This window comes from Saccoglossus kowalevskii, chromosome 1 (genome assembly GCF_978046115.1).
Source record: "Saccoglossus kowalevskii chromosome 1, keSacKowa6.1, whole genome shotgun sequence".
In the NCBI taxonomy this organism is placed as follows: domain Eukaryota; kingdom Metazoa; phylum Hemichordata; class Enteropneusta; family Harrimaniidae; genus Saccoglossus; species Saccoglossus kowalevskii.
The window spans coordinates 20,202,820-20,230,464 of record NC_140641.1 but is presented as its reverse complement, the minus strand read 5'-3'; the positions used below and the strand labels follow the sequence as shown (position 1 = coordinate 20,230,464).

The 27,645-nt window shown below is 34.3% G+C and overlaps 1 protein-coding gene across 1 annotated transcript; it reads left to right on the top strand.

The window, feature by feature from the left end:
• The first annotated feature begins 38 nt into the window (after positions 1–38).
• Positions 39–27,645, top strand: LOC100373827 (importin-7). Its single transcript, XM_002738564.4, has 25 exons — positions 39–218; positions 3,289–3,370; positions 5,383–5,539; positions 6,569–6,727; positions 7,142–7,298; positions 7,728–7,817; positions 7,945–8,039; positions 8,718–8,788; positions 9,043–9,145; positions 9,599–9,744; positions 10,250–10,443; positions 10,907–10,996; positions 11,550–11,757; positions 12,189–12,307; positions 12,779–12,898; positions 13,464–13,530; positions 14,087–14,212; positions 14,607–14,704; positions 14,974–15,066; positions 15,157–15,377; positions 21,245–21,387; positions 22,273–22,415; positions 23,332–23,461; positions 23,712–23,828; positions 24,141–27,645. The coding sequence occupies exons 1-25, from the start codon at positions 135–137 to the stop codon at positions 24,236–24,238; spliced, it is 3,111 nt and encodes a 1,036-aa protein (XP_002738610.1). The 5' UTR covers positions 39–134; the 3' UTR covers positions 24,239–27,645.

The following is a 27,645-nucleotide window of genomic DNA, read 5'->3' as shown; positions in this document are numbered from 1 at the left end:
TGCCGTAAGTCGGTTGTACATGCGCAGAATAAGCAATCTTTGGCGCCGGGTTCGTCATTGGTAATTCACGTGTACTGCGTTTCCAAACGCATTTTTCTGCCGTTTCCTAAACAATCCGACGTTCTTTTACCACAATGGACGGCCAGAAGTTAGTCGAGGTGTTGCAGCAGACCATCCATCCCGATACCCGGGAAAGGGCCGAACAAGAGCTCAATCAGGTAAAATGTCTTGACCGGGGGAACATCTGTGAAATCATTCAAAATGGCGGATTTACGGGAACACATTTCGCGCGAGTTGCGAAATAACCTTCTCAAGAGCACGTTAGTACTGCCAAAATTAAACAAATCATCCTCGAGCTGCAAACTAATGTTATGAATGTCATTGCAACTTGCAGTCCGCTCCCGATTGTTTGTATTTTCTACCGAGTACCGCCTACACATGTCATTTTTCCGATGAACGCAGCGACTACACGTTTTTACTACAACATGAAACATGATCGAATGACATTCAGAGATGAAACATGTGTACTTCAATATTATTAAATTTCAAAACTACATTCCATTTCACACATTATTACACGTCCGATTCCCCTCCTGCGCATTTGTTTTTTCCCTGCGAGGTTGATGATCTAACTTGCGTATATTCGAAAACACGCATTAACAAACTTTCAAAAGTTTTAAAACTCGACGATGTTTTGAAGTTGAGATGCCCTCCAATAATTTGCATATGCTGATAAATATAATAACTAGGTTATCTCAGTAGTGTTGCTACCTTGAAAATGGCTAAACTTTATGAAACATTTTTCTATGATAATTTGTACCAATAGTGTTTTCATAATAAGTATAGGTTAAAAATAATACATGTATTGTATTTTGTAATACCATAGATTCATGAATCCAAACACAAATGAAAAAATTAGATTCCTGTACTGCTGATGCTCACATAAATCCTATTTGTGCCTAATTTGTATTTGTTAACACCAATTTTGTGGGGGAAAAAATGCACTACTCAAGTGTCATGGCTGCCAACAGTCATGTGGAGATTTTTTACCTACATCATTTCAAATTTGATTGTGATATAGTAGTCATTGTAAAGGGCATGCTTAAGATTCCCCACAGGCATTATCATGGTCTTTTGAAGCAACGTAAAGGACCCCTATTGAACATTGCCCCGTGATCAATGTTCATTTTATGCAGCATTACTAAATGGGATCATGATGCTTGTATAAAACGACAAATTTTCAAGTTTTGTCCCCAACACTGCAATTGAATGAAACTTCAAGGTTCGTAAGCTAGTGAGATATGGAATGGTAATCTCAATTTGATGCTATGAGCAAGGCTACAAGAGAAATTGTTAGTTTTTGTCTTAGGTTGTGTTCCTGAGTCAGGAAATATCAGTATCAGTGCAGACTTCACTTTGTCAGGACCTAAGGTCACAGTGACTTTCACAAGAATTTATCTTTGTGATTGCTCTTAAATCAAGCCACAGTGAAGTGAAAATAGAAGTGTTTACAGTAGTTCATGCATTTACAGTATTGCTCTTCAGATCATCTTTCAAACATGTGAACACGGTTACTAAAAGAGACGGTTAGGAAACGCTATTGTTAAAAGGTGTGAATCTGCCTAATCCCTCTAGGATGCGTGTCGCGCTGTGCACGCCCTCTATTGCTTGAGATTTCAAGGCCCACCATTTTGTTTCATTTTTGTGTCGATCACTTGATGTTCCGCGAATTTGAAATTTTAAGCTCGTTTTCGATAGAATATTCACGTTTAGTGAACAAGCTCTACGAAGAACCACACGTACATTTCGGATGAGTACTCTTTGTGACTGTGAAAACATTCAGAATCGAGAATCGTCATTTATCGTTTTCACTGTTGTCATGAGAGTAAGCTTGGGTCCCGGTAGAAAAAGTGACAAAAATTCTAACCCCTAAGTCACTATTTTAAAATGCATTATATTATAAAAAATACTACCAAATGAATTTTTAGTATACTACTGTGCGTACTTATGAAGGTTGTGTGCGATTTGGGGGCTTATTAGAGTAAATTTTATCGTTTTTCTTTCGCGTCACTGTATCAGCCATTTTGTTGAAAGTCGTAACACTTTTTTTGTAGACGCCATAGAAATTGTTGAAAATGTATTCAACATTTTCCGCCAGTTTCATAAAATGCCTGTTTAATTGTTCTTGTCTGTCCTTGTTTCAGTTTTTTGGAAAATTTTTCATGTTGCAATATTCAGCGTGCCGTTAAATGTGGTTTTAGTCAACGCTAGTGAACTGTCGGTACAACTTTCTAGCAGTCTCTTCGCCAAATCAATTTTTCGAACCCTTTTTAACCGTTCTTAATTTCATTGGAACTGCCTGTTGTTGCATATTTGATCTGCTTACATGCATTTTGTAGAGCATGGGCGGGTCATTTCAGTTATCTTATCGCATATTTTGTTTATTTCCAACAAAATGTACGTGGTATCATGGCTCCTCATTAAAACTTTCGCCTGGCTGAAATATAAACACTTGTATGGTTTCTTTGACGTCTTTTTTTCTGATCATGTTTTGTTGGTTTTTTTATTTCAGTTTTCTGTCGATCTTGTTATTTAGAAACGAAAATGCCATACAAGACAGGCAAATTTGTATTGAGTTTAAACCGAGCGACAAGTTTTGTCAGGATTCACTGTAACAACTTACACTTTAGTATTACTGAAAGTATCGACAGAGACACAATAAAATGGCGTGCAGTTGTTGATTGTAATGAACTCTGGGAAAAATGACGTCATAATTGCGTGATTTCCTGTCTACATTTTATGTCAATGATTTATCACAGATTAGTACGTCTTTTGTTTCAAATGTTTACCCGCGACACGCATCCAATGAAAAGAACATGGTTCGTTTCCTAACCGTCTCTTTTAGTAACCGTGATGTGAATGAAAGTCCTGACAGGAACTATGACACCATATAAATGTCTTGTTTCCTCTTATGATTAAGTATTAATACTTGACACATCACATGAAGAGGATGCCCTTCAGAATGCCCTTTAAAATGTAAACAAAATCCCACCATAAATAAAAATCACCCATACATGATCTTCCAAACATCACCTACATTTTTCTAGCACTTTAAATAGGCATCTACTATTAAAACTATATTCTGATTATGAGATGTTCATTGCTGTGAGACATTTCCATGATAACCGTAAAGATGTGCCTTGTAATTCATCTCTGAAATAGCAACACCTAAACATGTGGAAACAAATGTGTAAACACATATCTCTATTTTTTTTTTCTGATTTCTAGGTTCATAAAATAATAGGATTTGCACCGACACTACTGCAAGTTGTGATGAGTGATCAGTTGGAAATGCCAATCAAACAAGCAGGTGAGTGTACTTTATAATCAGAGATAATCTGACAAATAAAATATTAGGATACTAAGCCCTATTTTCATGAAATTTAGCCCTAACTTTCTCGATGATATTCAAGAATTTAAGACTTAACTTTTGATTACATGCACATTGTTGTGATCACGTCTGCTTTTTGACTGGCGAATTTCAAAGCAAAATTATGCGTCCTCAATAGATTAACAGTAGGATGTAATCTAGTATGATTTGAACATATTTAATACACTGTTTTCAAAAACTCAAACACTTGCGTAATAGAACGCGCGCAGCAAGAGATCTTACGTGAAACATTCTGTTCTTGTCGCTATTGCGGTTCTTTGGTTGAAGTCAAATTGCTGCTCTAAAATTTTCATGCAAGATGATAGTGTAACTACAAACTTGGTAAAAGTATGGTTATGGTCTCAAACCAAAGAGTTTAATCAGTTAACATTGTAAACATACTTTGCTGTGAAATACAAGTATTGAAAAGCCATAGACGTGTGGTAGGTTGTCACAGCAACTCAAATCTTGCTTAAAAACTGACCATGCTTAAATGCATCTTGCCGAGCATTAAACTGTATTGAATGATGGCTTGATAATAATAATACTGTGGAATACTTTATTTTCGCTGGAATTAATTTGCGCTGAAAAGGCTTTTTGGGCGTTTTGTATGGAATTTATTTTCACTGATTTTTGATGAGTTTAATGTGAAATATAGGAAAAAAAGTATATTCGCTGGATTTTATTTTCACGGAATCATCCCTCCAGCGAAAATAGCGAAAATAAAGTATTCTACAGTAATTTAATAATAATAATAATAATTTTTTTTAACACTTACACATTCCCCGGAGGGATTGGCAATGGTTACAAAAGTTTAAGAAGGAGTAAAAGGTTACAAAAAAGTAAATAGATAAAATAAAACAAACTAAGCTAATACATTACAGAGAATAGCAAGTATAAAATTATGATTATGATGGCTTGATAGTATACTGTCATATACTAAATTGTACAACTTTAACAATGAATATTTAATGCAGCTTTGGGTAGATCAACATTTTAGATATGAAATTAATGCATAGAAAATACTTTGATATGAGCCTCAACTGCTAATTGATAGATACTTCAAATCACGTCCTAGCAACTGGTGTACTTTTAATACAACTGGTGCCGTCAGTCATGGCTTTCATACTACACAACCTTGAATAATAACCTGCATGTTTTTAAAGCATTTAATGACTTTGTTTTTATTTTACATCAAATTTTACATGGAAGTATTTTGTGTGATGTTGATTCATCAATTACAGCTTGAACTTCAGCAGTATATATTCAAGACCGGCAATTTAATATACCAGCCTTCATTTATATTTAGATATTGAGAACTATATTTTATGTTACGTTGGTTTATATGATGCATGTAAATTTAAACTTGAAAAGAAAAATAAATATTTGAATAATGATTTAGCAATGTGCGCATGCAATGTACATGTATCCTGGTTTGAAAATCGGAGGAGACATGCTTATTCATGTGCTTTCTCCAGTTTAATAACATTCTAACAACAAATTGAATAGATCCTAGCATGATGGCAAATACCGTAATGTTTGTCAATACCTTTCACTGGTTTGGGCATTATAAAAAAAAATATTAAGATAGAAAGGAAAATAAGAAATGTATTAAAAGGTGTGGCTTCTATTGAAATGGTACAATACAACAGAGTGGATGTGGTTTTATATTAGAGCTTCTATACATGTGAAAAATAGGGTATTTTTGGTTCTTAATTGTTCAAAAAGAATGGATGCGACTTCAACTTGTAGAGCTGTTAACCAGCTTGTCACTGCTCATATTAAATATTAGTTTGTATAGTATTAGTGTGTTCATCTCGTCTTTTCTCTCTCTCTCTCTCTCTCATCCCTATCTTTTTACCTAGTGCATGCATTTACATAAAGAGGTATTTCTTACTACTACCATAGCTGCAATCAAAAATAATTTTTGATGTTATAATTTTTTTTTACAGGTGTGATTTATTTGAAGAATATGGTTGCACAATATTGGAGTGAACGAGAAGCAGAAAACGTTGGTGACCCTGTGCCTTTTAGTATACATGAACACGACAGAGCTGCAATCAGGGAGCACCTGATAGAAGCCTTGATCACAGCACCGGAATTGATCAGGTTTGTACGCTTATGGTACACATGTGCCTTTACTATTCTCAGTAAACATAGATCACTTGTCTTTTATCGTTCTCAGTAAACATGTAAACATAGATCACTTGTCTTTTATCGTTCTCAGTAAACATGTAAACATAGATCACTTGTCTTTTATCGTTCTCAGTAAACATGTAAACATATATCACTTGTCTTTTATCGTTCTCAGTAAACATGTAAACATAGGTCACTTGTCTTTTATCGTTCTCAGTAAACATGTAAACACAGATCACTTGTCTTTTATCGTTCTCAGTAAACACATAAACATAGATCACTTGTCTTTTACCATTCTCAGTAAACATGTAAACACAGATCACTTGTCTTTTATCGTTCTCAGTAAACATGTAAACACAGGTCACTTGCCTTTTACCATTCTCAGTAAACATGTAAACATAGGTCACTTGCCTTTTACCATTCTCAGTAAACATGTAAACATAGGTCACTTGCCTTTTACCATTCTCAGTAAACATGTAAACATAGGTCACTTGCCTTTTACCATTCTCAGTAAACATGTAAACATAGATCACTTGTCTTTTATCGTTCTCAGTAAACATGTAAACATATATCACTTGTCTTTTATCGTTCTCAGTAAACATGTAAACATAGGTCACTTGTCTTTTATCGTTCTCAGTAAACATGTAAACACAGATCACTTGTCTTTTATCGTTCTCAGTAAACACATAAACATAGATCACTTGTCTTTTACCATTCTCAGTAAACATGTAAACACAGATCACTTGTCTTTTATCGTTCTCAGTAAACATGTAAACACAGGTCACTTGCCTTTTACCATTCTCAGTAAACATGTAAACACAGGTCACTTGCCTTTTACCATTCTCAGTAAACATGTAAACATAGGTCACTTGCCTTTTACCATTCTCAGTAAACATGTAAACATAGGTCACTTGCCTTTTACCATTCTCAGTAAACATGTAAACACAGATCACTTGCCTTTTACAGTAATTAAATTTTGCATTCTTTTACTGTACTGTGCAGAGTACAGCTCGCTGTCTGTTTATATCAGATCATTAAAGCAGATTTTCCAGGGCGATGGACTGGCATTGTCGATAAGGTGGTACACTATTTACATGCGGACAACACCAGTGCTTGGTTTGGTACACTGGTAGCTATATATCAGTTGGTAAAAAACTACGAGTGAGTATTGTCTCTGTATTCATTGTGATGTTGACGCTATTCGATCTATTAGTTAGGAACCTTTTCAAGTCTTTGTTATAAGAAGCTCATTAGACCAATAAAGTTATTAATACAGTACGAGATGGTGGTTGTGAGTTCTAATTTTGTGAAGTTCAGAACTGATCTCAGTAGAAAAGACAACACAACAAACCAATCCTACAAATTTTGTTGAGTTTAAATGGCCACATTATAGAAAACGTGATCATCAATATTTGATAGTGCCAAAACTAAAACTACAGTGAATTGAAATTAAATGTGCAAAAACATATCCTATGATAATAATACAACATTTCATTGATCCTCCAAGTGAAACAATATACAAATAATAATAAAAAAAAATAGTTTTAACTCCATTTAACTGAATTTGTTTCACAGATATCGAAAACCAGAGGAGCGAGCTCCATTACATGCTGCAATGCAGCTTATTTTACCCCTAATTCATCAGCGATGTCAACAACTGTTACCTGATGCATCAGAACCATCAGTTCTTATGCAGAAACAAATTTTAAAAATCTTCTTCGCACTCATACAGGCAAGTCTGTACAATATTTATATATATGAATGCTGTGCTAAAAAAAATGTCTAACTCTAAGCTGCATATTTTATTCAGACAAACTTTGTTTGTCGTATTTTTCTCCAATTTTTTTTTTTTTTTTTTTTTTTTGGGTCTGATGGACATAATTTCTAATTGGCTTCTGTTCTTGATCAACATTTTAGAAATTAATAAAAAAAAATCTGCAGTTTTGATTGAAAGGTGGCAAGAGTTGACTTTGACATTTAGTGTTAATCCTATTTGGCAGTTAAAAAATTAGACAATGTATTGATAGTTTAACTCTAAAGTGTCACCTTTCACACATTATATCCACATCCGCCTTTTTTGGCTTGCATGAAATGGGGAAAGTTTACGTTGTTTACATACTAGGTAGAGTACAATAATTGTGTTTTCTTGTCACCATAACAGTACAATTTGCCGTTGGATCTAATTACACGGGAGACGTTTACCAATTGGATGAAAGTTATAAAAGTTATCCTGGATAGGCCAGTCCCGGAAGTAAGTCAACTTTGAATTTATGTATGTATTCACTTTTGTTATCTGTACTCATTGGAATGATTCAATGTTGGAATTTGCCGTCCAATGATTAAAAAAAAAATTATTGATTTGTGATGTTCGTTGACAGGAAACCCAGCAGGTTGATGTAGATGATCGACCAGAGCTGGTTTGGTGGAAGTGTAAAAAATGGGCCATGCATGTTATCGCAAGAGTTTTTGAGAGGTAAGAGCACCACAGCTGTCACAGAAAAATCTCTGCTGTGTACGTATGTGTGCAGATACACGTGTCTTTTTCAACCGAAGCTTCACCGTGGCTTAGCAGTGATTTGTTTCACCCCCCCCCTCTCTCAAGAATACTGCCCTGTTATAAATAAATAAGGTGATATTCTATAAAAGTTGTATTTGTGTCAAATAACTGTAAATCATAACATCATGTGATTAACTATTCATGAGACGTTTGAGTTTGATTCGGACAAACAAATGAGTAAACAAAAACTAAACTACCAACAGACGTGTTTATAATTATTGTGGAGTTAACTTTCTTCATGGCTTTGTTCTGGCAATAACATTTCTTGGAATTCACCAAAAAAAAAAAAAACCACAGCAAGGTTGAAGTTGAAAATTGTTTTAAAGTCTGCGCACATGATTATGTTAGTTCTATATTTAGTAAGATCTGATCATCTTGTAATCTGAGCAAATTCTATTGTTGATGATTTTTCACAAGATATCAGAGGTGATGCAGTTGCTATGGAAACGAGTTTCAGACAACATTTCTCACTTGGTATTAAAGTCTGCACAACAGCGAGATAATCTTGAGCTCTGATTTCACTGTCATGCTCAATTGGTTGGATGAATTTATAGATGCCTTTCCATGTTGATATCTTTCTGTTTATTTTCTCAGGTACGGAAGTCCTGGCAATGTTACTAAAGAATACAATCAATTTGCCGAGTGGTACATCAAGGTGTTTTCCAGTAAGTGAGTGCTGTATGTTTACGTACATCAAAGCTGAAATATAGAGATGCACTCCCGTCATTATGAAACCTTTTGGGAAATGTAATATATTGTATTTGCTCTATTATTAGCGCATATGCTTGTGTAAATTACAGAGGTGTTTATATGGCCTATACAAGTAATATTTTGATGATTCAGTATACAACAAATGTAATTTTTTTTGTTTATGTGCAATTCTAATAGAGCAAATATGGTGCTTTCATTTCATTTGCAGATGAAATTTTACATGTTTTATGTAGATATTTGGATCAATACAGAAAAGGGATCTATGTGTCACCTCGTGTTCTCCAACAAACATTGAACTATATTAACACTGGGTAAGTCACAACGAACACTCAACAACATATTACTTGATGTTATCAGTGATTACTACCTTTATCTTGTGCCTAGAATATACAAATTATATTTTGATTTCTGTGTACGTGAGGAGAATCTCCCGATCATAGTACTGTGGAAAAAATGTTTGTTGGGGGTTTGTTCTGTTGATAAGCGACCTTGCTGTAGTGAATGCCCTGGTAATCAATTGAAAATTATTGTTACAGGATAATATAACCAATAACCAACCAGAGTTTAACATTACTTTATCATTGCTGACTAATTTGCATTCCAAGTCCCACTTTCAGATCCCCTGCAACGATATGATGCGTACAATTCGCTGCCGGTATGCTCCATCAATGCAAAAACAAGGCTTGGAACGCACAGTCAGCAATGGCCACTGCATGAAAAAATGTGAATTACAAAAGTGTAATCACTGTATATCTTGATTTCAGTGTGACGCATGCTGTATCATGGAAAGTTCTTAAACCACATGTGGAAGTGATGATAAAAGAAATAGTCTTCCCTTTAATGTGCTACACCGATGAGGACGAAGAGTTGTGGAATGATGATCCATACGAATATATTAGGTCGAAATTTGGTAAGTATAGACAGGGAAAATATGCGTCAAACAAGAAACATGTTCTGTTGTACGCCCTATAAATACTGTAAAATACTTTATTTTAGCTGGAATTAATTTTTGCTGAACAATTTTTAGCTGTTTTGTGTGAAATTCATTTTCACTGATTTTTGATGAGTTGAATGTGCAATTTTCACTGAATCATTCCTTCAACAAAAATAGTGAAAATTAATTCCAAACAAAATAAAGTATTTTACAGTCGAGAAAGCATATGCTTTATTGTGTTACTTACAGTATATGTGATCCTGAACACGACTTGCTTTTAATCACATGTAGTCTGAGGTAATGTGTTCTTGTGATCAATCAGATAAGGATGAGAAGTTCTATTCCCAAATCTGTCTACGTTACCCATGACAACTATACACTGCTAACCTGTACATCACTGTGGAGACATTGATTTTTATTCCAGGGTGAAAGATATGTTGCTCTATGTCATCAAATTAAATTAAATTATCCTAATTTTTAGATGTCTTTGAAGATTTCATCTCGCCGGTGATGGCAGCGCAAACCCTTTTACACACGATTGTGAAAAGTCGGAAACAGATGCTGGAGATGTCAATGGGATTCTGCAGAGATATACTGACAACTAAAGACGTGGATCCTAGGAAAAAAGACGGTGCCCTCCATATGATTGGTACATTAGCTGATATTTTACTCAAGGTACATCTGTATAATTATTCTTGGTTGTATGAATCGCAATACTTACTTTGTTTCTATGTCACTTCTTATTTCTGCCAGAGAGGGCATACTTTAGATTGAGAGGTTGATGTGAAGGAAGCACACTACTGTGGAATACTATTTTCGCTGGAATTAATTTTCGCTGAAAAGGCTTTTTGGGCGTTTTGCTTGGAATTTATTTTCACTGATTTTTTTCATGAGTTTAATGTGAAATATAGGAAAAAAAGTATATTCACTGGATTTTATTTTCACGGAATCATCCCTTAAGCGAAAATAGCGAAAATAAAGTATTCTACAGTATTCCAATACTCATTGCTTTGTATTATAAATAATCCCTAACTAGTGCACTTGTTCTCTCATGTTGCTATGGTGATCCACACATTGCTGTATGTCAACAAGCAAAGGAGACTTATTCAATAATCACTTTTTTTTTGTCAATTAACAGAAAAAAAAGTACAAACCTCAGATGGAGTTGTTGGTTTCATTTCATGTTTTCCCAGAATTCAATAATCCGTTGGGTTACATGCGAGCAAGGGTAAGTAGAAATAATGATCATGATATCATGTTTTGTTGTGTTTGATTTTGTGCAAAATCTGTTCATTTCCATAAACAATTTGGATTCGGTAGTATACAAATTCTCTGGCAGAGATATATTCCCTAATGAATGCGACCTTGAGGTAACGATAGTTAAGGTAAAGTGTCACTTCCTATTCATTTGGTTCTAAATGATATTAAATTTTTAGAAAATTATAAATAAATTCTGTGCACATCAAAATTAATTTTTGTCACCTTCCATAAAATAAATCTTTTTAATATTTTTTTTGGCAATTTTGATCAAAACCTGTTGCCAAGGGGAAATTATGTCCATTTTATCACAAATTAACAAAGAAATAAAAAACAAATTTGTAAAAAATATGCAAAATGTGTGCATCACGGGAGAAAAAATGTTGGCATTCAAAAAATTAATGTCAAAGTAGGTTGAAACTGAAAAAGATGGCTATGAAAAGGGATGCATACATACATACATACAAATGCAACTTGGTAGTAGAAAGTTGAAACTAAGCAAAAATTTTATGTGTTTTGGGCAGGCTAATTGGGTGATGCACTACTTCAGTGAGATTCAGTTTAAGGACGAGAAAAATCTTTTGAAAGCTCTCGATTTGACGAGAAAATGTTTGTGTGAAGAGAAGGAACTTCCTGTGAAGGTAGAAGCTGCCATTGCTTTACAGATGTTAGTCACTAATCAAGACAGTGCTAAAGATCATTTACATCCCTACGTTAAAAATATCTTACAAGGTAAGCTGTTAATTGATTTCTCAGTCAAATTTACATGTAATGTCACAAATCACAACGTAATTAAATCATTTACATCTCTGTGTTAAAAATATCTTACAAGGTAAGCCGTGAATTGATTTCTCAGTCAAATTTACATATGACGTCACAAGGCATGACATAATGGAATTATTTGAATAAACAAATAAGTAAACAAAAACTAGAAGAACAGCGACATGTCTAACTTTCTTGGCATTGAAATAAATTAACAATTGTTTTAGAACAGGTGGTAAACTGCTTGTGTTCAAAAATCGATAAACACCTTTCGTGCTAAACAACGTTCTATGGTTAGTAAAATACTCTAATGGTTATAACAGGAAAACTTTTTTTGTGCATTGTCTGTCTTATCTCCAAATGATTTCACATTTTTCAAGCATTATTACTATATCTTGCAGAATTACTTCATGTCATCCGTGAAACGGAAAATGATGACTTGACAAATGTTATGCAGAAATTAATTTGTACTTACGGAGAAGACATTATTCCAATAGCAGTAGATATCACGCAGCATCTTGTGAGTATGATAGATTTAGTGTCTGCCACCTTCAATTCCTTCCTTCTAGTGTCTGCCACCTTTGTAATTCAAATTACTGTAAAATACTTTATTTTAGCTGGAATTAATTTTCGCTGAAAAGACATTTTGGGTGTTTCGTATGGAATTTATTTTCACTGATTTTTGATGAGTTTAATGTAAAAGTAAAATATAAAAAAAAGGTATATTAGCTGGATTTTATTTTCACTGAATCCACTCCTTTAGCAAAGATTAATTTCAAGCGAAAATAAAGTATTTTACAGTACCCTTTTGTCATTTGGCAACATTATTGGTCTGAAATATATTTTCCATTGTCTCACTAATTCTGCTTTTTCACATGATTTCAATGAGGTGTTTTTAGGAAAGTTGGTTACATCAATATCTTGTTGCATTTCCTAAGATACAATTTGCCGTGCAATATAATGTATTGAAACCAATCATTATTTATTTTAGGCAATGACATTTAACCAAGTTGTAGACGCGGACGATCAGTCAGATGACAAAGCTATCACAGCAATGGGAATACTAAATACAATAGAAACAATATTAACAGTTATGGAAGATGAAAAAGAGGTGCGTATGTTAGGTTTGAGGCTTAATGATATATATTTACCCTTCGCTACTATTACCTACTATTGCCAGGTGACTTGCCAGACTGATTGAATCGAGAAACCATTCCATTTTCTTTTCGATTTTGTATGTAAACTTTCCTTTGGCACTTGATTCCCTAGGTCGGTTGAAATTATACTGTGGCACATAATTCTTTCGTCTGGTTGAAGTAACTTTCAGCCATTTGACTTTCTAGAGTGGATCAAAATTTTCCCGTATACTGGTTTAAATTATTCAAGTGACTTGACTCCCTAGTATGTTTAAAATTATTTAGGTACTGGACTCTTTGGCTGGTTGAAATTGCTCCAGTACCACTTTACCTCCTACCTGATTGAAATTATTTTAGTACTACTTGACTCCCTAGCTGATTGAAATTATTTTAGTACTACTTGACTCCCTAGCTGATTGAAATTATTTTAGTACTACTTTGATTTGAATATAACTCTTGTTGAAAATGTTACAAACTTGTTGTCAGTATTAGTGTGTGTGTGAATTTAAAATTGTGAATTGTAATGTTGTTTTTTTTCAGATTATGAAGCAGTTAGAGGGAATTGTATTGAATGTTATTGGAACTATTTTACAGCAAAATGTCATTGGTAAGAAATGGAATCATTGTATTTCACTGACCTGTGTTTTACTCATTTCTACAATGTCATTGTATGTTATAAAATTGAGGGTATGCAACTTTCATAACCATGAACTGTATTATGTGATGGGGGAAACAAACAAAGCGATCCAATTCTTTGTGTGCCAATCAAATGTATTATCAATTGATAACGAGTAGTATCACAGAAATTGATGCTTGGAAATGTACGATAGCGTAAATAGAGATGTGTGCGATTATCACCATCTTCAAAAACCGCAAAAAACATGCGTATTACTTGATTGACGAAGTCCAAGATGAACTTGAATAATTTTTTTCATAGACTCACTAATTTTAATTTTAATCGTGTGATTTTTGTTGTTGCCTAGATTGCATTTCATGTGACTTCTCAATATATGCGTGATTTTTGCGGCATATCAAACGATTGCATACCTTAATCTTATAAATCATGTTAATCATGTTCACTTGAGGCAAAAAAGAAATTGGTGGTTTAATCAAAATTATTGCATTTCTGCTTTTATCAATTATGAATGATGTTCTTTTTGCAGACTTTTATGAAGAAGTATTATCGTTGATATTCAGTTTGACCTGTAGTCACGTCTCTGAACATCTTTGGCAAGTTTATTTCATGATTTACGACATGTTCCAAAAAGACGGTTTTGATTATTTTCTTGGTAAGTAACAGTTTGTCCTAGAGTTTCAAGGGCGGATAAGCAAGGATAACAAGTTTGTGATGTTGCCTATAAAGTACTGCTATATGTACAATTGATGCCAAGGGCAGATAAAAAGGGCAAGCATTATTTGTATTGCTATGAGGCTATTGGGATATTTTATTTGCTCCATTAGGAGCATGCATGTTTACACAAATAACATGTTTAAAAAACGAATAAAAGTGAGTTTGGTGTACTTTAATTAACTTACTATTGCTCAAGGCTCAAAAACATCTTGGTACTAAAATTGAATCTTCTTAGCCTGAATAATACATATTGTGTGAAATAAAAAAAAAAAAATACGACATTGTTACAGATTTGTGACACTAGATTCGATTGTCAACTTTTATCTTTTCAGAAATGATGCCAGCCTTACACAATTTTATTATCGTTGATCCTCCTGCTTTTCTTTCGGATCCCAAAAGAATTGAAGTAATTTATAACATGTGTAAAAAGGTGTGTCTCGTATAAAAATTATGTTTCAAATGGTTTGTTGCAGTGTATACATAGGTGTAAATGCATTTTCACTTTCGTGGTGTTGAAAAGAACGAAGTATTGAAATGGAAAGATCAATAGATCGACGACACACTGATATTATTTGTTTACTATTTTTGCCAACCAGCATTATATTTATAAAAACTTGATAATAATACATTGTTATCGTATAATGAGCTTGTTTTGATGCGCATTGGTGTAAAGCATTTACAAAATGCATTCTTCTTTAGATATTCCAGAGTGATGCAGGCGAAGACCCAGAATGCCATGCTGCCAAATTATTAGAAGTTATTTTAATCCAGTACAAAGGTCTCATAAATCAGGTAAGTATTTTGTATATAGATGGAATAAAACTCATTGTGCCCTGGTCTGCTGAGTATATTTGATCTTGACTGTATTTTCTCTTCACGCAGGTTGTTCCGTTGTTTGTCGAGCTCGTTTTAGACCGGCTCACCCGCGAAGTGAAGACGAGTGAACTTCGAACCATGTGTTTACAGGTCGTCATAGCGGCACTCTACTACAATCCGATTCTACTGTTTGAGGTTTTAGAGAAGATGCGACTACCAAACTCGGATCAGTCGATAACGCAACAGTTCTTGAAGCAGTGGTTGAATGACACAGATTGTTTCTTGGGGTGAGTATACGAGTGGGCAGGCATGGCGAGAGCTTTATCTCTTATCGTCATGTTTTGGTGATCAGTTGAATTAAAGACATAGTTGTATGCACAAATTCACAATTGCAAATATTTAGATATTTTGATGTACAAATATACAAATATTTAGTTGCTCTTGTCGTGGAGGGTTAAAAAAAAATTAAAAATAATTATCATCAATGAAAGCAAATTATACATCACCACTAAAGTCGTTTACTTTCAAACTACGGGGAGAGTAGGAAATCAAACAGGCAGTGCATCGCAGTGTACCGCAGAACGCCAAGGAGAGCTGCGGACTGCTTATAATTAGGGGTCTCTACTTCGGTACCAGTCGCAACCGCAGTCGTTGGTAAGGTGGGAAATACGTACTTAAGTTTCTTTGTGATTTCACGAGTCATTGTTTTAAATAACTGTTTTAAAATTCACCAGATCAACGCTGGTATGGAAATTTATCAATCCAAGTATTTCAACTAAATCCGATGCTGTAAATGACTTGTTTGTGCATGAAAATGATATGTACGCTTGTTCAGTATTGTGTACATGTATTTAGCGTCAATTTCAAAAGAGATGTGATACAATTTTTCATGATAGGTGTAATGACTCGTCAATAAATGTTTACATTTATTACACTTAAATAAAACCTACAATTGAAAAAAGGACTATTGACAAAGTTTCATCGTATCCAAGCCGTATCCTGATTCTTGATTTATTTGATAATGGTAGTTATCATGTTCATCATTTGTGTTACACTCCAGAAAAAAAGACCAGCAAACTAGAAACTGGCAACTAATCAAAACAGGTCAAGCTGTCTGCGTTGCACTGACAGGATTATTTTCTGTACGTTTCATAAATCTAGCCTTGTGCATGTATTCTTGTGTTGACAAAATCTTTTTTAAACAAATGACGTTATTTTTTAGTCCCTGTTCGGACGCAGTCCAAAAACTAGGACTTATGTTTTGACCTCCGTGTGTCTGTCCATGCGTGCGTGAAATGCCTGGACCAATCACAATCAAACTTCACACAAACATCATACATTATATTATACATATGCACGTCAATTTGTTTCATCATCTGATTCAAGATGGCCGAATGGTGGCCATTTTTGTGCTAAAAATCATCAAAATCAAGCATTTCCCATCTGTTTACAAATGGATTTTGTTCAAACCTTGTATATACGTTGGACATTATAGGACATTGATGCACATCATTTTGTTTTACGATCTGTTTCAAGATGGCCGAATGGCGGCCATTTTTGTGCTAAAAAATCCTAAAAATCAAGCATTTCTCGGCCTTTTTACAGATGGATTTTGTTCAAACTTGGTATATACATTAGACAATTATGAGACCTTGATGCAAATAATTTTGTTTTTCAGATTAGATTCAAAATGGCCGACTGGCGGCCATTTTGTTAAAATGAATGTGGTTCTCGTGCCATATGTCTGACTTGCTTTCACTGATTATGTTCAAATTTTAAATATTCATTATACATCATGTCATAGATAGACATATATTGGTTTGACGATCCTATTCAAAATGGCCGAATGGTGGTTATTTTTGTGCTGAAAAATCATCAAATATCAAGCGTTTCTGGCATTTATGGATGGATTTCGTTCAAACTTGGTACATACATTAGACATTACAGGTTCCTGATGCACGTCATTAGCCCCCGCAGGATCAGCGATCCGGGCGGGGGGTTTAATTTGGGTCGTGTCTGTGCAATGTGTGTGCACATTTTCATGTTACCAGCTTTTTCTCACACATGTGTGATCCAATTCAGTTCAGAGTTAGTACAGAGACAGAAATTGATGGTGCTATGGTGCACATCAAGTTATTTTTTCGATTCTTCAAAGTTTCACTGTGTTTTTCCTTGATTTTTAACATTTTTCCTTCAAAATCCGACTTTTCCCGAAATTACCCGAGTTTAATCCGAGTTTTGATGACGCTTACGCAGTTCTCGTCTCAGGGGAAATCAGTCAATTTTGTGAGGATATTGTATCCCGGGATTGTATCTTTATTTGCGCAACGCTTCTATGGACAAAATTGTGTCTCGTCAATTTCAAAGGTAAGAAACTGTGCTTGTTATGGTATTTATACACTTTGTATTATCGTTTGTGTCTCGGGTTTGGTGATCGTGAGAAACTATTGCTAACCTGTCGAGAGTTTCGCCAGAAAAACTGCCTTTTTATTATGGTTGTAGGAACTGATTATGTATTGTGTAAATTGAAAGTTTACCTCGTGACTTAAGAGGTTTGCAGTGCTCTCACCGGGATTCAAACGTCGTGGTGGTGTCGGCGCAATGCTGCTCTGAGATGCTTGCCAGACTCTGCCTCGCTCAAAATCATTATCGCCATGCTTGATTTCCGCAACATTTACATTTGTTTATGATTTCCACAGCTATTGTTCTATGAGATGTGTCCTCGCTGTTCATAAACAGCCATAAACAAGTTTAGTTGGGTCGGCATGTACTCATTGAAAGTGTTGGTTTATTTACGTAATCCACTGATCACGCAATAGGCGAAGTTAAAAATATGACGCTACTCAGGAGAGCTTTGCCCACAACGCTAAATGTCCCAATATAAACGTACCGGTACGTTTATTTTTTCCACAGAAAAATTCCACCCGGCACATTTTTATTTGGGACGATACGTTTATTTATTTTTCTAAATTCGATTAAAAAAATCATGCCTTTTTCCCCATGAGAAACGAAGCCAAAAGATCGCACTAAAACATCGGTAAATCTGGTCTTTCATGTTGCTTTCACCATGAGGTCGCTGAACTGTCATATTTAAATGCTTTATGGTAATTTGAGCACATGGGCATCATCCAGCATTTTGATTGGTTGATTAGCGACTTGACCTATCTGGTCAATAAACAAGCGTCGTGGGCATGGATAACATGGCGGATATTGTCTCATCGAGCGTTAACATGTAACCGAAAACATTTGCTTACGATAAAACTAAGTTGAATTTTACTTGCATTTCATAACAATTCAACGACTTTATTTTTTGTACGTTAATATAATCACTACTGAGTACTAATCAACAATTACAACACTTCGAAAACAAGTAAGCTACCGTACCGTGATCATTTGCTACCAACAAAAAAATAATGCATAATAAATATAGTGAATATTTTTTGTTGTCATGTGAACAGTTTTTTTGATTGACTGTAATTTTCCAACATTTCATGACGTCTATTGTAGCACCAGATTATGGCCTTTCACTCCTCCTTGACGTCTATTTAAACGATTATACGGCATCTTGTCGCCAGCCACGAATGTCACACTAGACGAACTTGATCGATACTGCCGACCATTCCATGCATTTTTTATCGACGCGCGACGACACGCAAATCGAGAAAAGTATTGTCCTTGCAACAATTTCGCGCAATACGTCACCACTATACAGTGACTGATTTAATTTTTATTCAACATTAAAACAAACTACAGTGAGTTGTTCTATGGTCGTATAAAAATAAAATAAACTACATTAAGATACAGTAAAGTTAACCAACTAAACAGAATGCTAAATAAAGCTAAATAATATTACAAACACATATAGAATCACAATAAACTTGTACGATCTCATTAGAGTCATAACTATGGAAAGAATATTTTTATATTTGGTGGAGCTGCTCATATATCATCTGCATACATTTTTGTATGTATTGTGCAGTTTCCCAGCCAGTCAGACTCCAGTAGTGATTGGTTTGCTACTTCATTACATCTTGCAGCCTTTCAAACAGTATATTGCTACACATGCATCAATTGTTGTCCATGTATATTCCTAATTGCTCAGTGAAAACTTGCAATTTCTTTCTGGCTGGTATAAATATATTAAGTAATATGTTTTCGTACTGAAAAGACAGTACACAAATATCTTTTTTAATTAAATTTAACAGCTAATGGGAGCATATATGCTACAACCTCTGCTTACTTTTGACTAAATGTTTTTTTGTTTTGTTCAGGTGCAGAGCCAGAATTTTTTTCTCGGAAAGCAAAGCCACTGAAACTGCATATATTACAAAAGCATACTATTCGCTGCATGTCTGACAATTGTATAAAGTTTTGCAGGTCGTCTTTTTTTTTTTTTTTTGAGAAGTGCTGTCAACCAAAGCATAAATATATGTTTCTCTGTACATAAAAGTTCAATTTCACACGATTTGTTAATATTAATGTATGATAATAAAAACTTGATAATATTTTTCTGGATTCTTGCACTTTATTTGTATCATTGTCATATGAGAAGTACTCTTGTCCTTATTTAGAGATATTGAAACTAATTCAGGGCCACAAACTACATGTAGATCTGTACATGAAGTACATGGGAAGTAAAGTTGTTGACACAGGTAATATACACCAAGGATTGTCATTCATGACCTGTTTGATTGGATAAAGTTTTACGACTTGGGGGCCATTTTTTCCCCTCAAAAATCTTTAAAAAAAACAAGCTTTTTCTAGCTGTTAACAGCTTTTTCTCAGATGTGTGTCATCCAGTTTTGTTCAAAGTTGGTACAGGGACAGGTAATAATTGTTTACAAGTGCACATCGCATTATATGTTTAACAAGTTATAAATTGTCTCAGAAAAGCCAAATGAATATATTTTTACCCCACCCCCTAAAATTGTAACACATCAATTCTGAACATTTAATAACAGAATTTTAATACAGCTCATAATGAATTAATTCACTCTGACACAAACTAAGTTCAATATAAGTTTTTAAATTTTTTTCTGAGCGGGGGCTATGACATGTCATGTCTTGTTTTATTTTTCAGATTGGATTCAAAATGGCTGACTGGCGGCCATTTTGTTTTGATGATTGGGCTTCTAGAGCCATATCTCTTAAATGCTTTGACTGATTATATTCAAATTTTATATATTCGTTATACATCATGTTATATATATACATGTATTCAAAATGGCTGATTTTGAATACTGTTCCAGAGCAATATCTCTCAATATGGACAAGTACTTGTTTGACGATCAGATACAAATGTCAATCATTTTAATGTTAAAAAAAATCATATTCCTGACATGGTTATATTCCAGCTATATTACTATAAACAAAACTATATATCTTAAATTTGATAACTAACTGGGACTGTGCCATGCATGGTTTGTTTACATTATGTTGATTTCTATATCATTCTGGGTCGCTTTGCGATGTTGTACCAAGACTTGTGCAAATAAGTGTTCTTCTGCAAACTATTAGAGACTACTTTCAAAGCTTCTGGTGCCACTGAATTGTTATTATTTGAACTTAGCGTCAAGTAACCTGTTAGTTTCCCAGTTTTTTGTGTCTATTCATGGTCTTAAAAATAGGTGTGAATTGCTGTGCGAGTCTACTGCACAAGATTGCTGCCAACCAGGGTCATGGAATCTATGCATAAATTTGCATAAAATGCGGTCGACTGGTGTGCACCCACCACCACCACCACCACGGTAATGATCGAGGTTAACTGCCAGTTTAATTTCCTACTCTCACCTAACAATGCCAATGATGTAAAGAATATTTTAAGCATACTAATTTCTTGGTTCCTCTCCTCAAATTTAAATATTCATACATTAATCAAAATAAAGGTTTATTAATTTGCCAATACCATGATCGGTTTTGTATGGTGCATGTAAGTAAACTCTGATCCTGCTTGAAAGCATTGGTCTTATCGCTACATGCATTCAAATAGCAATGTCAACAATGTAGTTTTTGCACATTTTAGATATGGGACCTGTATCAAACACTTTGCTATAAGACAAATGCACTTTCAGTAATTGTTGATATGTACAGTTTTGTGATCAGCTTAGCTTAGATTTCACTTTGTCACTAACGAGTGCCGTTTGTCGTCTTTCAGTTTACACGATCGTAAAATGTGTGCCTTAGGTCTCTGTACGTTGATGAGTTTACCCGGCAGACCCGATACAGTGAGCGTACTCGCATCTCAGTTCTTACCATCACTATTACTCATATTTAAAGGACTTAACAGGGCGTACGAAAGTAAGTACTGTAAATAGAATCTGTTTACTGAAAAATCTGTATTAGAAGTCGCGTCTTCTATCAAAATGGAACAAGAGGGGCTGCGGTTTCTATTAAACATCTACACATATGAATTTTTGGTTTTCAATTGTTCAAAAAGAGATGTAGCTTCTAATACAGATTTTACAATACTAAAAGCATTTTGTGTTACAATGCAACAACTTCAAAAAATGCGTTGTAATTGAGTACATATGGCAAAATCCAACTGAAATTTAGAGAAAAAAAACAGATATAAAAACATTTTGAGTAGCAATTAATTCGATTTGGGAAACAAAAATCACTGCCAACTCATCTTGGAATCAATTTCCGCAATGTTCTTTTCTTGCATAATTTAACCTGCAACAATGTCCTTTGACCTAATAGGTTAAGTCTGTTATAAACCAATAAAAAAAAAGGCAGCATAATTTTTAATTTAAGCACAGTTGCCATGCTCTACGCATTCGCACAATATTCACAGCGATCAGTATCAACAATGTATTATATAAATTTCATTGCCGATATTCAGAAAAGTGAAACATTGCTCAATCCATAGGTTTTATAACTAGGCATGACATAAGTGGGGGTGGGTGCTTAGTCGAGCATTGGTACTAAGTCGGATAAGTACGGTATCGTCATCTGGTTAAGCTGGGTGGATGAAAGGAGAATTTTAAATTATCGTTTGCTTCAAATTTACACCTTGCTCTTGAATCACATTGATGCGGATCAACGATTTGTCCATGTGGTTTGTATGAAAGGCCAAGTTGATTTCACAGTAAAAATGTTAAACTAATGATGTTAATATAATCCAAACATTTGCAGTTTGCTGGTTTCGCTATCTATCTATTATGTTTTCTTGGTTAATTAAAGGCAGAGCACAGGCTGAAGTGGACAGCGAAGATGAAGACATCGATGATGACGACGACGATGAGGACTTTGAAGAGGTTTTGGAAAGTGATGAGGACGAAGTAGACGAGGATTCTCAGCAGTATTTGGATATGTTAGCAAAGCGGGTGAGATAATTTTGTACGTTGTTCTGTAATAACGAGTAGGGATAGCAATCCAACTTCTAGAACATATGCGACTACTATTGTTTGATGTCATGGCTATCGGTTGAAGTTCTCAAGAACTCATCAGCACCATGTTTTGTTATTAAACAAAATCTGATGTCATGATTACTATGTTAGCATAGAGAAAACTATTGAATCTGCCAGATATTTATAAATAAATTGGTAAATTTTTAATTGTTGCATCATCTTCGAAAAAGTGTTTTTTTTTTCCCGTATTAAGTTAATTAACTAACTCTGTAGTCAGCGTGAAGTCATAACCCACCTTGAAACAGGGACTGTAATCCAGTCTCCATCTATCCGTTTGGAGTCGTATATCAGAACTTGTCGACCAAATTTGTTCATTCTTTGCATGTGCCTAGTACTTTATCTCGGACATGTGCATATGCACATGCAGTGCTTTACTGATTCAATCCAAGATGGCTGACTGGCAGCCATTTTGTTTTTTGAAAATGTGGTATCTTGTGCATCCTTTGTCAGTTTTTGTTCAAATTTGGTACATACATTAAACATGTATATTACGATTTGTTTCGCGATCGGATCAAAGATGGCTAAACATTGATCAAAAAATGCAGGAATAGCACATCCTATTTAATTTCTGATCATACATTACGATTTTGGAAGTGTCGCTTAATACAATTAATTTGTGTTAATACTAGACCAGCCAGTTATTCACTATTATTAACTATTCTTTTGGTCACTATTACTTTATTCTTGGCATGAATAACATTTCCCCTAATTGTTATGTCATTAACAAGGACTTGTTGAATTTGCTTCACCCAGGAGCATTTTATTTTCATACATTGTACATACATTTAAGATTTTCATTAATGCTAAGTGTCTTGTCGTCTTTCCTATGAAGGCTGGTGAAAACTTAGGTGATGATGACCTCGAAGGGTTTGAAGAGACTGCTTTAGAAAGCTACAATACGCCACTTGATGACGACAACTGCCCAATTGATGAGTATATGGTATTTAAAGAGGTCTTACAAGGTATGTGTTTATTACTGTTTTCATGAACATATTTCCACCATTGTTAATTGTGTTTTTCTCAAAAATGCCAAACCCCAATCTAAATCTACATGTTAAAGTCTAAGCAGAATTACATGTATATATCCCGTTTATATTTTTAAAAAAGATTAAAGAATTCTTTCCAATATTTATCCCAAAGTTTCAGCAGATAAAACGTATATGGCTGTGAAATGGTAAATTATTTCTGGTAACATTACTTTTTTTATTACAGGGTTGCAAGTACAAGACCCAACTTGGTATAATGCATTAACAGGGAATTTAACTCGAGAACAACAGCAGGAAGTACAAGAAATTCTTGTGTTAGCCGATCAAAGAAGAGCCGCTGCAGGTGAGATTTTTTTCCCCCGTAACAACGTATTTTATGTACCCAGTTTATTTCACAGAACACATCTTTATTGTTGGCTTGTTAATTTTTGGAAGTTTCACTAAATGCACAAGATTTTGTTATTGAACACGAGCAAAAACCTAAAAAAAAAATGCACTCTCTATTTCCCTCCTCTATCGAGGTGAATACATAACTTGAAGACAACTTAACTTACTTGATCTAGCTTCAAGACCTTATCATTATGTCTTGTTTGTCCATTCATTGTTACAATTTTATGAAATTTTTAAATCACTGATCTGTTTTATTTTTCAACAGAATCGAAGAGGATACAAGAAGTTGGGGGATACCAGTTCACCCAAGTGACAGTGCCTCAGACATTTAACTTCAGTCCACCACCTCCTGCCCCTCAGTAAATAACCTGCAAACCCGAAAATTTATAATAATAATATTATATCTTCCGAATTCACTTTATGACTGTACCATTATTGACTTTATAGGGTAGGCAGCTTATGTAGAGATGTGCCATACATTAAAAATATATAAAGAAAAATAAAAGTGTGAGTACGGCACAAATAAAATAATTTACAGGCTGTTTTGCAATGCTTCAGAGATTTCCTTTTTAACTTTAAAAGTGTTAGAATTCTCTAAAAGATCAAATCAAATTTGAATTTATTTTCCTTTATATTCCACATTCATAATGTTTTCCCTCCAGGTTTTTATTTACCTCCCTTGAAATGAATTACTGTGAAATACTTTATTTTCGCTGGAATTTATTTTCGCTGAAAAGACTTTTTGGGTGTTTTGTATAGAATTTATTTTCACTGATTTTTGATGGGTTTAATGTAAAATATAGGAAAAAAGGTATATTCGCTGGATTTTATTTTCACTGAATCATTCCTTCAGCGAAAATAGCGAAAATTAATTCCAAGCGAAAATAAAGTATTCTACAGTACTCAGTTAAAATGTCTACTCCCAGGGTTCCTCAGGTCGCAAACTCCCTAGGTTGGAATATATTCCTAGCTTTGTGATTTAGAAGACTCCCTAGATTTTTTAGTGATTCTCATCCATCATGAACAAACTCATGCTCTGATTCAGGAGGAGAAATTCATTTTGAAATATTTCCTAGATTGAATGTTGAAACCAGTTTTATATAAATGCTATATAAATAACATTACACAAAAAAGTAGAAAAAAAATTTCGGATTGCAGTAATTTGATTTATTGCAATACTGTTTTGCTGTTATTTGGAAAGTCCAGGTTGATTGTGAAGTTATTGGGTAGATTACTACTTGATGGCACTGGGGAAAGTAAATCATGTATTGTGGGTTATAAAGCATTGTTTGTTTGTTTTCTGTACCCTTTTGTATGCAGAAATGTGTGAACAAAATCAGTGTTAACTATAATTTGATTAAGATTTTAGAAATTTGAATCTATTCAAATTCTATTATTTTGAACTCTGAAAGACGATGGTAAAAGATCTGTGTTCTGCCAATGAAATATTATTGATTACCATGACTAAGAATAATCTTGAAATCGTCTTTAATAACACTTTGTTATGAGGAGTTGGTTTACAGATTTTTTGATGTTCTTAAAAAAAAATTCAAAAGCGTGTCAAATTTGAATTTTATTTAAGTTATTTGCTTACTCATATTGTTTTGGAATTTGTAAATTTCTGTTATGACAACTGTAGCGAATAGATGTACAAGGTCTGGTTTTAATTTGCTTTTGCATGGCTCTCAACTATTGGTCAGCTGATATCCAAGATCTGTCCAATCCCTGAGCAGTTCTCATACTGTAATGTCTGGCTGGGTGTATCTTTATACTTTACTCTGTCTGCCCAGATGTCTTGCTGTTTTCGGCAATCACTTCTTTTTATTTTGACTAAAAAGTGCATATCCATTTTGGTGGCATCTGTTGATGGGCGTAGTGTGAACAAATCTCAACTTGCAGAAATAATGATTATGTAAATGGGTTTTGATAATTTGTTGCGAAAGCTGAAATCCTACCGTACATGTACTTGCTTGGCAATTTAAATCAAAAATTAATCTTTAAATATTTGTTTTATTAATGTTTAAAGCAGGCTTTTAGCAGTGATAAGCAGCTGAACATGGGATTAGTTACCGAATATTTTTTGTAGTTCTCCCCCCCCCCCCCCCATATGAAGTCAATTGCTAGATTTGGAGCAGTGACTCTTACCCAGTGATGCCATGTTGTTCCATTCTTTGCTGGTTAGGGGGTCCTTGTAGAAGGCTCTAAGCACGTTCTGTTCATTTTTTATTTTTGCATGTTGTGGCAGTAACTCTTTAACAACAACAAAATAACCAGGTTTCAAGCAATTAGATTTAAGACAAATTTACAAGAAAGGTACACTTTTGATAACCCCAAAACCTCCACAATAGTAATTGACAGACTTTTTTATCACAAATTCCTGTCATCTATTACGATTGCTATTTAAACATTGAACATTTATCTGAATATAAAGATCTTTTTTGATTCTATCAATAGTTAAATCCCTCCCTCCCCCCCCCCCTCCCTTCTCCCACCACCACCACCACCACCACCACCACCAAATAGTCGTAAAACTGATATCGGTAATTACACCAAAGGTATGCCATATTTGCTTTGACATGGATGTATAAAAAGATGTTTCAGGGCTTTGTAATTGGACACATTTGCCATCCAGCGTTGAACAAATGAATCAGCTGTCAGTCGCTACAGCTGTGGCACCTCCTTGTGAATATACCATGAACATCTTTTTCCCTTCCCCGATTTATAATGGTTTGGTACTATTACATGGTTTAGTCCATTGTATTTATATATTTAAAAAAAAAGTGGGATGAGGAGCTTCATCGTATGTTTTTTTTCTTCAAAATATTTAGGGATAGATTTAAAAGAAAAAAATTGTGACTTTCTATGGGATTCAAACACTCAATGTAAATTATTTAAAAATTTGTGGAATAAATTTTGTAATATTAATGAAATTAACTAGTCAATTTTCCTATTCAGGGAGTAAATTCTGGTTGTATCCCAGGTCATTGGCACTGTAGCTTTGTTATATTTTTTAGTTTTGTTGAATGGTTGATGAACTGATGCGGCATGTGTATGCGCAGTTGTCGCATACTGCATATTTTGTACCTTGACAACCGTTGAATAAAGCTGACGATAATAGATGGAATACAATTTGGGTGTGGCTGTCAAAGCGTTAATAGAGAAAATTGAGACACTCGAGTTAATGTGAATGTTTCATATTGTAGTTGACTTTATTTTGACGCCGTCATTAATAAGTCAACTCTGCTATGTGCCGAAAAAATAGCGACTTGTACTAAATGACTCAGATGTGGTCTGTTTGCAGAATGGGATTCTGATGAATAAATAATTATTTATTTTCGGGATGACAATTCTATTGGATACTCTTCCAGTTTTTCAGCTCGTGTTAGTTTTTACTGTTGTGTAACTCGCTGCATACATTTTTTTTCCTGCGACAAAAATAATGCATTTTTTATGTGCACCGCAATATTTACAGATTTTACCCCTACTTCAATTTCAGGATTTTTCATGTAAATGTCAAAAAAGGACATCACATTTTGGATTAAAATTATTAAAAATCTGTTTGATGCATGAAAGAAGTTATGTGGTCGAGTTAAACAACAGGTTCAACGTTGACCTATTAGCATTTCTATAGACTTAATTGTACAGTTGTGAGCCAATCATGGAAGAGTATCGCGCATAATGAGTGTTTGAATTTCTACAGAAACTGTGTCATTTTTGTTTTTTTTCTACAAACAGTTGATTCAATAAACAGACCTTTTTCAGTATAAAAA